This window comes from Xenopus laevis, chromosome 1S, assembly GCF_017654675.1.
Source record: "Xenopus laevis strain J_2021 chromosome 1S, Xenopus_laevis_v10.1, whole genome shotgun sequence".
NCBI lineage: Eukaryota > Metazoa > Chordata > Amphibia > Anura > Pipidae > Xenopus > Xenopus laevis.
The window spans coordinates 111,206,388-111,219,582 of NC_054372.1; the positions used below are offsets into that span (position 1 = coordinate 111,206,388).

A 13,195-nucleotide genomic window follows, 5' to 3' on the forward strand; every position below is an offset into this window, starting at 1 on the left:
CAGAGATCGGCTGTTAAATGTGAACTCCAGCGTTTTTCTGCCAAATTTCGCCACGTCTGTTTGCACTCGAGAGGAGACCATGCTTCCAGGGGTATGCCCATTAAACACCACACATTTTGGTTGCCATTTTCCTTTGATTAAAAACAGGTATGCACTGCAAAGCACAAAACATAATGCTAGTTTAAAATATGAGTATTTCGACATAAGCTGATAACCCAAAAATTGTGCAGGATAGCCAAAAGTGGTCTGCTTGTTCTCTTATGGTCTGCATACATATTTCAGCCAGTAAATCAAAAACCTACTTATCTTAAAGGCCTGCCACTTGTACTCATGCCACTACTTTTGCTGTTTTCTAGGAACTGTGACGGGCCTGAGCACTTTTCTTCCTTTAAAGGAGAAGGAAAGCTACTTAGGCATTTTATTGCCAATAGATTAGCTGCAATAGTGCAAGCTAGAATGCAATATTTATTCTGTAGAATGTTTTAAGATACCCGAGTAAAAAGCTTTTAGAAGCTTTGTTTAGGATAGCAGTTGCAGTATTAGCTTGGTGTAACATCACCTGTCTGAGTCTCTCCCTGCTCACTTATAGCTCTGGGTTCAGATTGCAGCACAGAAGGGAGGGGTGGGGAGAGGAGCAAATTGAGCATGCTCACGCCTGGGGCAAGGAGGTTTAAGCCGAACGCAGCCCATGTGTACACAATAGAAGGAAAGAAATAGTGTTTCTTTTGACAGAGGACTCGGAGCAGCACTACTTTGAGGGTTTACTGGTATATTTAGGTGGACCTTTCTGATCAGGCTTACTTAGTTTTAACCTTTCCGTCTCCTTTAAAAGAATCCTTGTTTTTGCAGTAGGACAGAAATGACCATTTATGTATTATAAAATAAAAATACAATGTAAGAAAGGCAACATTTAGACATGTTAGTGGTTACTTTTTCAGTTTTATAGTTTAAGCACAAGTTCACATTAGTTAGTAACTAAATACAGGTATTTGGTTTGATAAATGTGGCAATTATTAAGATTCCCAGATTTTCTGAAGCATTCTATTGGAGAAAATGAGAACTTAAATATATGATAAATTAGGGAGTCTTGATTTTTATGGTTTACTTTTTATTTCTAAACTACACTGTTTACATTGCAAAAAATAATTTTTTTTTAGCTGTAATATTGGTGTGGTGGCAGCCATTTTGGTGCATTGGGGCCAGATTCTGAGCTTTGAGAATGAGCCAGTGCTACACAATAGAACTTATGAGGCAGCTATTATTTCTCACTTTCTCAGAACTTGTACTTCATTAAGACCCAAATCATGCAATAACAAAGCAGAGTTTTTCCTGCTTGGGTGCTATTCTCATGTTTACCACTAGGGAGTTTTTCCAAAAGATATGACTTAATTTGATCTCTACAATGCTCTAATCTTCTGTAGCCTTCAGGAAACTTGTTTTTTGAAAGGGTAAGGGCGTCTGAGCGGCAAAAATCATTGCCTCTCCCTGCATTGATGTCTTAAATTGATGGCCTAAATTTCCCAATGCCTCTGTATTAATTGTATGTGGGGCTAAAGTTTCTACTGCTTCTCATTGTCTGCAATGTATTTTGGGTGCCCCCCCCCATTTTATAGGATCTGGAGTTATTAGAAGCCTAAATTGGGAAGTTTTCTGTTTACCCACTTGCTAAAATTAAGGACAGTAGCAGTACACTATCCGTTCAGGCAGCTAAGTATTTCAGCAGTGGTATCAAGTAGCTGTCTGATTAGCTGCCCATTGTTCTGTTGATAGGCTGGGGGGGCAGGGGGAGGGTTGTGATATCACTCCAACTTTGCAGTGCAGCAGTAAAGCGTGACGAAAGTTTATCAGATCACAAGTCACATGACTGAGGGCACTTGGGAAACTGTCAAGCTCCATACCAAATTTCAGAATCCTTTGAAGCCAACACTCCTGTTGAGTTATTCACCCAAAATATCCATAAAGCGACAAGCTTTTTGATTGTCCTGAGTCAGGTCATAAAAGGGGAGGTTCACCTTGAAATTGCCCCAATCAGAAGAAATATTTTTGTAATTTATTTTTATTATTTAAAATGGTTAGTTTTGAGCTACAGATCATATAAGATGTGGATCGCGGATGCTAAGTCTCTCTCCTCTGATCTCTTCTGCCTCTCCGCTAGGGATTGCAGACACTCTACATTCTGCCCCTACAGGAAGCTGACACTGATCTGGTTACATGCCTCCCCTCTCCTGCTTCATTTGCATTTCACTGATGCTATTGGCTAAAACTTGCCAGCCAATCCCACCAGATATGCAAATGAAACAGGAGAAGGAAGGCATGCACAGAGCCAGTTCAGTCCCCAACCTTTTTTTTTTTTTTTTTTTTTTTTTTTTTTACCCAGGAGACGCATTCAATTGTAAAAAGTTAGGGAGCAACACCATCATGAAAAAAATGTTCCTGGGGGTGCCAAGTTCTGTTGTTGATTTGGTAGCCCCTATCACAGGCAGTCTAAAGGAAGCTCTGTTTGGCAGTACATCTGGCTTTATGCAATCAAAACTTGCCTCCAAGCCAGAAAGGCAACTGGAAGCAACATCCTAGGGGTTGGTGAGCAAAATGTTCCTCATGAGCCACTGTTTGGGGATTACTGAGATAAACAAGCTGAGGAAGGAAGCTGAGGAAGGAAGCTGAGGAAGGAAGTAGAACTGCTTCTCTTAGCCTGCAAAAAAAGCTTAACTTCTGCAGTTGCTGCTCATAATTTGTACTGAAATGTGCCATAGGAATATCTGATAAGCTCTGTGAATTTGACATTCCTAGCTCTGTCTAAATGATTCTTTTAAAGTAATGTAAACCTAGCATTCCAAAGCACACTAGTGTGTATGTGTACCCTTTATCTTCTTGGCCTATGGTATGCAGTCTAGAGAAGGAATATGTTACAGAGAACTGTATTTCATGCCCATTCCACTACTTGTTTCTGCTATTCCAATATTTTTTTTTTCTTTTATAATGTTGGATTTTCTTAGCACTGTGTATATTTATAGGTATGTTTTAAAATTTTAAGAATTTCGCTCAAATGGGAAAGTATTTTTTTAAAAGCCATATAAAGCTGCTGCTATATTGTTCCATTTTAATTTAAACAGTATTAGGAAAATATGTCCAATTTTTCATAAAATGTAATGTAAAATATGCTTAAAGGGCTGTCATGTCTTAATTGTATTTTAATTGAAAAATTTAAGAATTGATTGTATGTTTCTCTTTCGTCCTCACAGCATCTTTAAGTAAGACCTAAGCTGACATTAACTTTCAAAGGGGCTGTCCTGTGTGCAGAGGTTTATCTGCACAGGTCAGAGCTTATTTTGTGGTCAACTTAAAGTAAAAATACTTTAATGCCTATACATTAAAGTGCATGCTGCCCTTGTGAATGTGTGCCCCCCTTTTCATTGTCCACCCCTGCTGATTCACCTGCATTTTCTTTTCTGCCATGCTTTGCGGACTTACAAACACTGGCAATCACTAAAATAGAAGGTATGTGGTTATCAAATATTTGCACACTACTGTTCCCCTGAACTGCTCCTTTTCTTTAACTGTCACATTACCCCTGTGTACCTGTATATTTTAACAAAACCAAAAATATTTTACTTTTGAACTAGCATGCTTCTTTAGTTCTTGTATAGATATTTGACTTTGGCCCCCATCTTTATACAGTTCCATTCCCTCCTATATAATAAATAAATTTATAATAAAATATTTATATAAAAATGGTTTGTCCTCACACTGCACAACTTTTTTTTTTTTCAATTGTAAAAAGAGTTTGGGAGCAACACAAGCATGCTCTGGGGATGTAAAAAACTAAGGACTGTGGTTGGCTATTTGGTAGTGTCTATGTGCACTGGCAGACTAAAGGAAGGTCTTTTTGGCCACTAGGAGCAACAGCCAAGGGCTTTGTGAGCAACATGTTGCTCACAAGACACTGGATGGCAATCATTGCTATATGCAATGACCTCGTCAATCCAAAAGTCTATATATTGCACTGTTAACTGCAACAATAATCAACTAATGATACATTATATATATTTAACAGCATTAATAGTACTGGAGACAGCCAGCAGAGCCAACGGTGGTGCCAAATTAAGATACCATCTGAGTGCACAAAGAAATATTATTTTGTGGTGAAAAGTAGCAGGAGTGCTGGTTACAGGTATAAGATCGGTTATCTAGAAACCCATTATCCAGAAAGCTTGAATTACAGAAATGCTGCCTCCCATAGACTCCATTATAATCAAGTAATCCAAATTTCTAAAAAAAATTCCTTTTTCTGTACTAATAGGAGTGCCTTGTATTTGATCAAAACTAAAGATTTAATGAATCCTTATTTGGCGATCCAAATTACAGATTCATTATCCAGAAAACCCCAGGTCCTGAGCATTTTGGAAAACAGGTGCCATACCTGTATATCCTTAAAGGAGAAACTAACACTTTACCTAAAAAAACCCTCCTTCCCCTCCCCCCGGGGAAATGCCCCTAACTAACTAAACCCCCGCAATGTTAGTGATACGGACACTAAAAAAAACTACTTTTTAAAATATGAATGTACATGTAAAGTTACCTATAGGTCATGTTGATAGTTTCTTGCCGAGAGTTCTGTTTTTGTAAGTAATTGTTAGTTGAAGTTCCTACACCTGACTGTTTTACCAACCTGACTGTCCCATCTCGGCCTGTCTGTTAAAGTTTTTAATGTTAACTGACTCCTGCTGCACAAATATGGCAGCCCCCTCATAGACAAACACAGGGAGTCGGATAGGTAATGAAAAAGCAATACTTTATGGCAAAATTGGTGTCAGTATCTCTAAGTCCCCAGCTCATGGGTGTAAAATTTGTGTCCTCTCCATCCCCTTTAGCAAATTCTGTCTTTCGGCGCATGCGCAGTTGTCGTGAACCGAAAGAGTCCTCCAACTGTGCCATTACACCGATCACTTTACAAAGATTACTAAAGAGAAGATGGTGCCTGTCAGCTCCGCTGCACTCACTCTGCATGTGCAGTCACTATTTCAAGAGGGGACAGAATTCTGGTGTAAGACTGTGCAGAGGGGAGGCTGGGCCAATGGAGGGGGGCCAGTGGGGACTTAACATAGTGGCGGTTTAGTTCTCCTTTAAAAGCTGTGCTAAATTCAGTAATTGTATTATAGCCTATACAGTTAGTACAAGATCCCAGTGCAACTTCCCCCTGTGAATTAATCTATTTGAAAAGAGGTCCATAGTTAAATGTTGTTGCTATTCCACCATGCTGTGTAATTAACTACCCATCCAATAAAGGAATGGCATAAACATTTGGGTGAGTATATTCTCTCTTCAAGTGACTTATAGTGCTTGATTTCAGAATGATTGTTGAGCTAATTGCAGTATTTTGTTTGTAACCTATGCTGGGTTGGACACAGAATAGCAGTTGTCATATTGTCACATGCCTTGCCCAAATATGCTCAATATGATACACTAAAACAGTGCTTGCATGAGTATTCTAGAGACTGTCTAGGCAGTGTTAAAAAGGAAGTATGCTTTTAACTTTAAATGATGCATTTTTATATAAAAAATGTTTTAAAAAAAATCTACAATAAGTTAGAAGCAACATTTTAAGCAGTGACCTATTAAGTGACAAATATCTAGTATAAGTGATTCTAGAGCAACTCTACTTGCAAAGTAATCATTGTAGATGTTTTAATTACTCATCTGAGCACGGTCTTCTGTTCAACTGACTGGTATGGGAAGTCCTCCGCGTATAAATTCTTCCACTAATCCAATCACAATGGTATATTGCAACTCTTCAGAGAGGTGACATCAGTGTTGTGCTGATCATGTGTTTAACCCATGTCAACTTTGACTTTGTTACCGGTTTTAAAGACAAGGGGATAATGTTATATAAAGTTTAACAAGGGTTATCCACATGACATCACTGAAGCTAAACCCAACGGCAGAAAGGAAGCCTGCCTAACCCTTCAACATAAAGCATGCTCCATGTTTTAAATCTTTGAGGCAATTCCTGATTTAAGAATTAATATTGAATACAATTTCTCCTCCCCCTCAAGTCATTTTCCTCCAGTTTTTTTGGTCGGTTACCTGTAAGCAATCTTTCTGTTGGCACGTTTTATTTTCATTTTTACATAATGATTTACAAAATAACTTATTTCTCCAGATATTGTTGGTCAAATAAATACATTTCAACAGTTACTAGCTGACATTTGTTACTTTAACTTCCAAGCTATTATTTAATAATATGCCTGCTCTTTAGCTTTAGTGGTATTTCTTGGGGGAGCTCTTGGTTTGACTAGAAAAGCTGTACCATTCATGCAGTGGAAACAAAGCTTTTATTTGGAAAACTGGAAAAGGTCTTTTCTACTTCAAACGATCAAGCTTCAAATTTTTGCAGGATTTCTGAAGATTGACTAGAAATTTCCACTTCAAAGTAGTTTGTGCCACATGTTTCTTTCTGGGAGCAAAGTAAATGCTGGACATCTTGTGAATCATTAATCTGTATGAACAGTATTACCAACTATGCAGCATACAGAGACCAAGCTGCAAATCTGCTCAAAACTTGCACATTATAGTATCTTCCTCTCATGTCCCTTGGTAAAGAGAGAAATTGAGTTAGAGGGCTTAATGTGGATTAGATTACAAAACTGCATGAGAAGTCCCCAGAATAGTATGGCACACCAGTCATGGAAACACAACAGAATACCTGTGTCAAATGTCTGGTGATTTGGACATTAAAAAAATTTTAAGAGTAGACTTTTTTTTTTCTTCTTTTGCTGTTCTTACAAAATTTAAGTTTAAAAATATGAGTTAAATTTTAACTTTTGTGAGCGCCTATAAATTACGGGACAGATTTATTAAAGCGTGAAATTAGAGCTAACCACAAACTAAACACTTTCTATACATTCTTATGGCTTTTTTTTAGAACCAGCATTTGACTTGAAATTGAGGGAAAGCATGTTTTATTGGTAGCCCCAAAGCAGAAAAAAGGTGCCACAAAGAAAATTCCCATATATTCTAATTTAATTTGTGTCAAAAGGACAAAATAGTAAATAGGAATATATATGTGCAGAGATCTTTGAACATTTTTAAATGGGTATATAAAAAGTGGAAGGCCATTTATGGGCAGATTTCATGTGTGAAATTAACTATTAATTTTTTGAGCAAGTCGGTAATCGGTTAAAGGACCAGTAACATAAATTTCTTTTAAAAAATAAAATCCATGGTATACTTTGAAATAAAAAACACCAAGACAAATTAAACTGGAAAATCGCAAAGTCTTAGAAATAACTTGCTCTTCCGCTCCTTATTTTATACAGTCTGGTCATTTCCCTATGGGACCAGACTGTAAATTATATCCCTATAAACGGCGCGCTCTGACATCAGAACGCGCCGTTTATATGTTACATCACTTCCGCCGCTGCTCTCTCCCTGCAGCTCTCCCTACACGCTTCCCCCCTCCAGTCTGACTCGCAGGCTCAGATTTTACTTACAGCACAGTGCGCTCCTTTCCTCTGACTCCCTCTCAGATATGGCCCCTCATAGCTTCCGTCTCATGTGCTCCCCCTGCTGATCCATGTCTGCTCTTATCTCCCTCCCCTTGTTATTAGTGCGGGGAAATTCATTGGGGAGGGGGAGGAGTAATTATCAAAGAGGTGCTGAGCGGAGCGGTTGCAGCAGGTATGCTGGTTTTCTGTGTCAGTCCGTGCTGGCTGACAGGCTCATTCTAGCTCCTTCCCATTTAACCGGTGATGCTCTGAAACTCATTGCCGATGGGGAGGGGCTGGCAGGAGGGATGGGAAGCGTTTTGCACTGACACAGTCTCACATTTGACTCCCTGTATCTCTGTGTCGGTTCTGTCTAGCCCCCTCGCTGGGTCTCCCTCCCCCTCACATGGTCTCTCTCCATTCCTTCTCACCAACTCTCCCAATTTTCACATAACCTCCCTCTCAACTTACACTCCTACCTCAGTCTCCAGTCCTTTCTCCTATTACATCACCTGTGGCAGGCAAGAAGGCAAGGGCAGAACAGAGCCAGACATCTTTAGGAATCAAGACACTGCACCCAGAAAATGTAGATTATAATGTACCCCCTGCTATAATTTATAAAGATATTAGAAGTCACCTCAGAGTTATGTGACCTGTATAAAAGCACTCGGCCTTCGGCCTCGTGCTTTTATATGGTCACATAACTCCTCGGTAACATAATATCTTTATAAATTACCATAGGGGGTACATTATCCAATATAAATAAATAAATATATATATATATATATATATATATATATATATATATATATATATATATATATATATATATATATATATACATACATACATACACACACAATTAAAACTTCATGTTTATTAAATAAATTTTAAAACAGGAACCGGCCAACGTTTCGGTCTTTCTCTAAGACCTTTATCAATATATATGAGTGTATATGTATGTAATTAGGAGCACTCACGGGTATCGTGAAATAGAGATTTTTATTGTAGTTTTACAGACTACCCCACATCAACGCGTTTCGGTTCTCTCTAAACCGTCGTCAGGATGCATCCGGACCATGGTTCAGAGAGAACGGAAACTGACGACTGTTCAGAGAGAACCGAAACGCGTTGATGTGGGGTAGTCTGTAAAACTACAATAAAAATCTCTATTTCACGATACCCGTGAGTGCTCCTAATTACATCTATACATGCTCTTTTTTGAAGAGCACCCGGGACTTGATTGATTGATGTGATGATATAAAAAAAATTTCAATGTGTACTAACTAACTTTTTTTTTTTTTTTTTGATGTTTAATGTAGATATGACCAAGATTTCCTTACATATACCATGGATGTGTGAATCATTTGTTCAAATGATTAAAAGGACATGTCAATCCAAATTTTTGCCTAATAAAACACAATTATAAGCAACTTTATAATATGAATTTAATTATTGTTAGTGCTTTATTTGTAAATGTAGTTGCTGTTGAAAACAGCATTTGCTTAACTCCTGGTTGTTACTTTTTTAAGGAAATATATACCCCTAAAATGAATACTTAAACAACAATTTATATCAAACCAAGTGGCATATTACAAAATCTTGGCAAACTGGTATATATATAATATATAAGTAAATATTGCCCTTTTACACTTCTTACCTTGAACCACCATTTTGTGATGGTCTGTGTGCTGCGTCAGAGATCACCTGACCAGAAATACTACAGATCTAACTGTAAAAGGAAGAAGTGTGTAAGCAAAAGACACAACTCTGTCTGATTTGCTCATGTGACCGAACATGTATGGCTTGTTTGTGTGCACAGTGAACCCAATGGCACGTACTACTGAAAAAGTATATTATGAAAATGGTTTCTTTCGATGAAGCAGGGTTTTACATATCAGTTTTATGCAATATATTTTTATAGAGACCTACATTGTTCAGGGTTATAGTTTTATATTTATAGTATATAAATGTTGCAAAAGCCAGTCTCCCCAGCAAGACAGGGCTGTTAATCTGTTGGTTTATGTTACATTGTTTCAGAGAATTGAAAGGGACAGATACACATTGCTTTGAATAGCAATGCGTCTACAAATAACTAAAAAAAAACATAGAAAATGGGTACCGGTAGTCATGTATATTGCGAAGTTGCTTAGAATTATTTTATCAGGCAAATTTTTTTGGGTTGACCTGTCCTTTAAGCTGAAATGATCGTTCAGAGCACCAACAATCTGCCCGTGTAGTTTTGGTACAAGCCATGAGCAGCCAGTAAGGGAACTGCACCACAAATCTAAAGCTGTTTTCAGATTTACTGTTGAAATTAAGTCTAGATCAAATTACCATTGCTAAACCATTTTTTTCCAGTGCAGCACCTTATACCATTGATTGTTTTATTAGCCACCTAGGTTTAGCTTCAAATGTAATGCTTCTGGTTATGTTTGTGACTAAACTCTGTATAAAAAAAATAATTATACAGTATGTATTTACGGTTGGTACTTTGCAAGGTCGCTGAAGACTTTTGCATTATAACTGACTTTCTCAGGAAAGCTTTTTTCAGAAAATAGGGGAATGGGAATTCCTGTTGTTCCCTAATTAAACAAACCTTTACTTTACACTTATTTATCTGTAATAAGATTTGTACATGATGACTACTTAGCTATCATAAAATAAAATTCTATTTTTTTTTTTTTTTAAATATGTTTAGCCTCATGGTATCAGGCTCCATGTTTGAGAACAAACTTCAATAGAATCCTACCTCCATGGGTTAAATACTGTGGTTCTCTATCTGGGAACTTTGCTGCTCTTCAGTTCCATACATGTAGCAATAACAAAGAGAAATCAGATGGCACTCACCAAGCAAAATGTGCTGAATTTTTATGATTTATTCAGATCTCTGCTCTCCATGTTCGAGAACACCAGGTCCTAAACATTCTGGATAATTCGTCCCACACCATAAGAAATATTGTTCTCTTAACTTGAAGTAAAGATATTCAAGGTCACCTTAAAGTTTAGTGACCTAAACTTTACACCTAGCTTTGTGCATTTTCAAAAAGATTTACGTATTTTATAGTAAGTGTACATTATTCCCTCTAATGGCTTGTAGCAACAAATTATTTATTTTAATTTTTTTTTATTTTTTTTGTTAAATTAGGACAAAGCTTGGGCTATGGCTTTGTGAACTACATTGACCCTAAGGATGCTGAGAAGGCTATCAGTACGCTGAATGGACTGAGACTCCAGACCAAAACAATTAAAGTAGGTTCAGATTATTTTTTTTCTTTATTTTTAGATAAATTCCCGTTTACCATTTTTGTGGGCAAAGACTTGTGATTATTGTACATTAGAAGTATAAGATGAGGAAGTAACCACATAGACACTTTCATGTGCAACTACGAAGGAATGTTGCTGTAGTCACGTATATACACCGGACTAGTCATGTAATCATGTTTGATGTTTGCTAAAATCACAAGATCACAAGACTTCACACATTTCATGACTTAGTATCACTTTATCAGGAACCATAGAGCCCCCTGCTGACAACCCAAACTTTTATTTATTTATACATATATTACGTTACACCTGTATAACGCAACAAATAGCAGCAATTCCACAAGCACTATAATCTCGTGTAACCAAAAAACAATACTTTGTTTTTTGGTTATATGAAACAGTGTATGTTAAATTATCTTTTAGGTGGTTTCTTATCACAGAAAAAAAGGAAATACTATATAAAAACTAATTCAAATTGTCTATGGGAGATGACCTACCTGTAAATTGAAGCTTTCTGGATAATGTTTTTTCTGGATATCCCTGCACTGGTGGCAAAAATATTCTCATGGTAAAGCCACTCTAGGTCACGGTTTTTAGAGTAAACATTTTGGTTAACAGTATAAAAGTTTAAATAGTCTCTGTATAAAGGTCTGTGATCTGAAAGCAAGATATATATTTAAGATATAGCCTCATTTTTTTCCCACAGTTCTGTTCCCTCCCCCATAATCTTTTCATGACAAGATATTTGTTCTCATTGTGCCACACTAAAACTAGTAACTTAGTATTAACAGTGTTTTTGATAAACCTTTAAAACACATTCATCCAATAGGTATCTTATGCCAGACCAAGTTCCGCATCAATAAGGGATGCAAATTTGTATGTCAGTGGGCTTCCAAAAACCATGACCCAAAAGGAGTTGGAACAGCTTTTCTCACAATATGGTCGCATTATTACATCTCGAATTCTAGTTGACCAAGTTACTGGTAAGTTTGTATTGGTTAATGTTGTGAGTAATGTCTGTCAACATTTTTTCCTTATACCATAGTAATCAGTTTGCTTTGGTTCCAATGTATGAAAGTGTACTGTTCTAAAACAGAGTTGTGAATGACCGGCTACATTGTTACTGTTCGTATTATAACTGTTAACTCTAAATTAAACATTTATAAAGCTTGCCAGAAGTAACTTGACATGAGTATTTAGCATCCAGAAAGTGTTGTACTGAATGGTGCACTGTTTATATGAACCTCAATTCCTGCCTGATCTGCAGGTTTTCTGTGATACAGTACCTGGTAACCAATGTAAATTAACACAGTAGAAAGGTCACAAATACATTGTTTAATGTTTGTTTAGAATGCCATACCTTAATTCCTCTTGTAAGTAATCTTAATTAACAAATTATGCTTGGTCACACACACAACCACTGTTCCTTTAAATTAAGCCACAGCAGAAATCTTTATTTCTCAAAACACAGAGGGCATTGATTATTAAAGGGTTTTTCACACATTGCAAGCAACTGATCAAAGCTCCACACAGAAGTTTGCCCTAATCCTCAAAGAAGTGGCATGTATTGGTGGAAATGTATTTTCTAATCTATCATTAAAGGTCACATTTATTATATTGGCGCACACAATGTCAATGTATTTGTGTAGTGTTTATTTTAAGGTCTATCAAGTGCACGTCAGGGCATCTAAATATGAGTAATTTCCACCCTGGAGGGTACAGACTTGAAAGGAGTTTTATGGGCTATAATACATTTACAGTTGTTTTAGTAATAAGCCTTCTACATAAAAATACTGTGCAGCACATTCAAAAAAGCTAAAACTATTTTTAAAGAAATATATATTTTTTTTTTAAATTTTGATTTGAGGCTTATTTTATATAAAGATTATTTAAATTGTATTCACTATGACATTTCGGCATTTTTTTTCATCTTAATGGTGTTCATAGCGAGCTGAATGCCGGTAATTTTACAGTTTAGGCGCATAACTCAATTTTAGGTATTATGTATTCCATTATTGTGCATACCTGAATCTCTTCAAAGATTTGCCAACCTACTAGGATTCCTCCCCTACTGGTTACCTTTAGGGCATGAGCGCACCCATTCTAAAGATAAAAACATTTTTGTACAGTGATTTAACAGGAGACCCACAGCAGTCAAAATTCTCCCCTCACGCTCTCTGACATTGCTTTCTATTTCATTGAAAGGGCAGCACTCTGTGCTAAAAAAATGCTGTTGTTTCTCTTGAAGCGGGTGATACAGATCATAGAATCCACTGTTGCCTGATTCCTGGTGTCTCTAGCCATTTCTGTAGAGTTTTTGTTTAGTGTCCTCTCCTAGCATATTCTCCATCACCATTTTGAGAGTAGGCACAGTTAGCCAACCAATTGTTAAACTTTACCCTTACCATTCTTTTAGATTTATATAGCGTTTAGTGTGCAGGCTT

General features: G+C 37.0%; 1 protein-coding gene across 18 annotated transcripts in view; it reads left to right on the forward strand.

Annotated features, from left to right (window-relative positions):
• elavl2.S (ELAV like neuron-specific RNA binding protein 2 S homeolog) overlaps positions 1-13,195 on the forward strand; it is a 66,387-nt gene that overhangs the window by 34,714 nt on the left and 18,478 nt on the right. For 12 of the 18 annotated variants that reach the window (XM_041580092.1, XM_018243777.2, XM_018243779.2 and 9 more), the window contains 3 exons: positions 3,496-3,498; positions 10,633-10,736; positions 11,581-11,734. In XM_041580092.1, coding sequence (XP_041436026.1) covers positions 3,496-3,498; positions 10,633-10,736; positions 11,581-11,734 — 261 coding nt within the window. The remainder of the gene's footprint in view (positions 1-3,495; positions 3,499-10,632; positions 10,737-11,580; positions 11,735-13,195) is intronic. The other 6 variants (XM_041580096.1, XM_041580094.1, XM_041580095.1 and 3 more) reach the window with 1 other exon arrangement.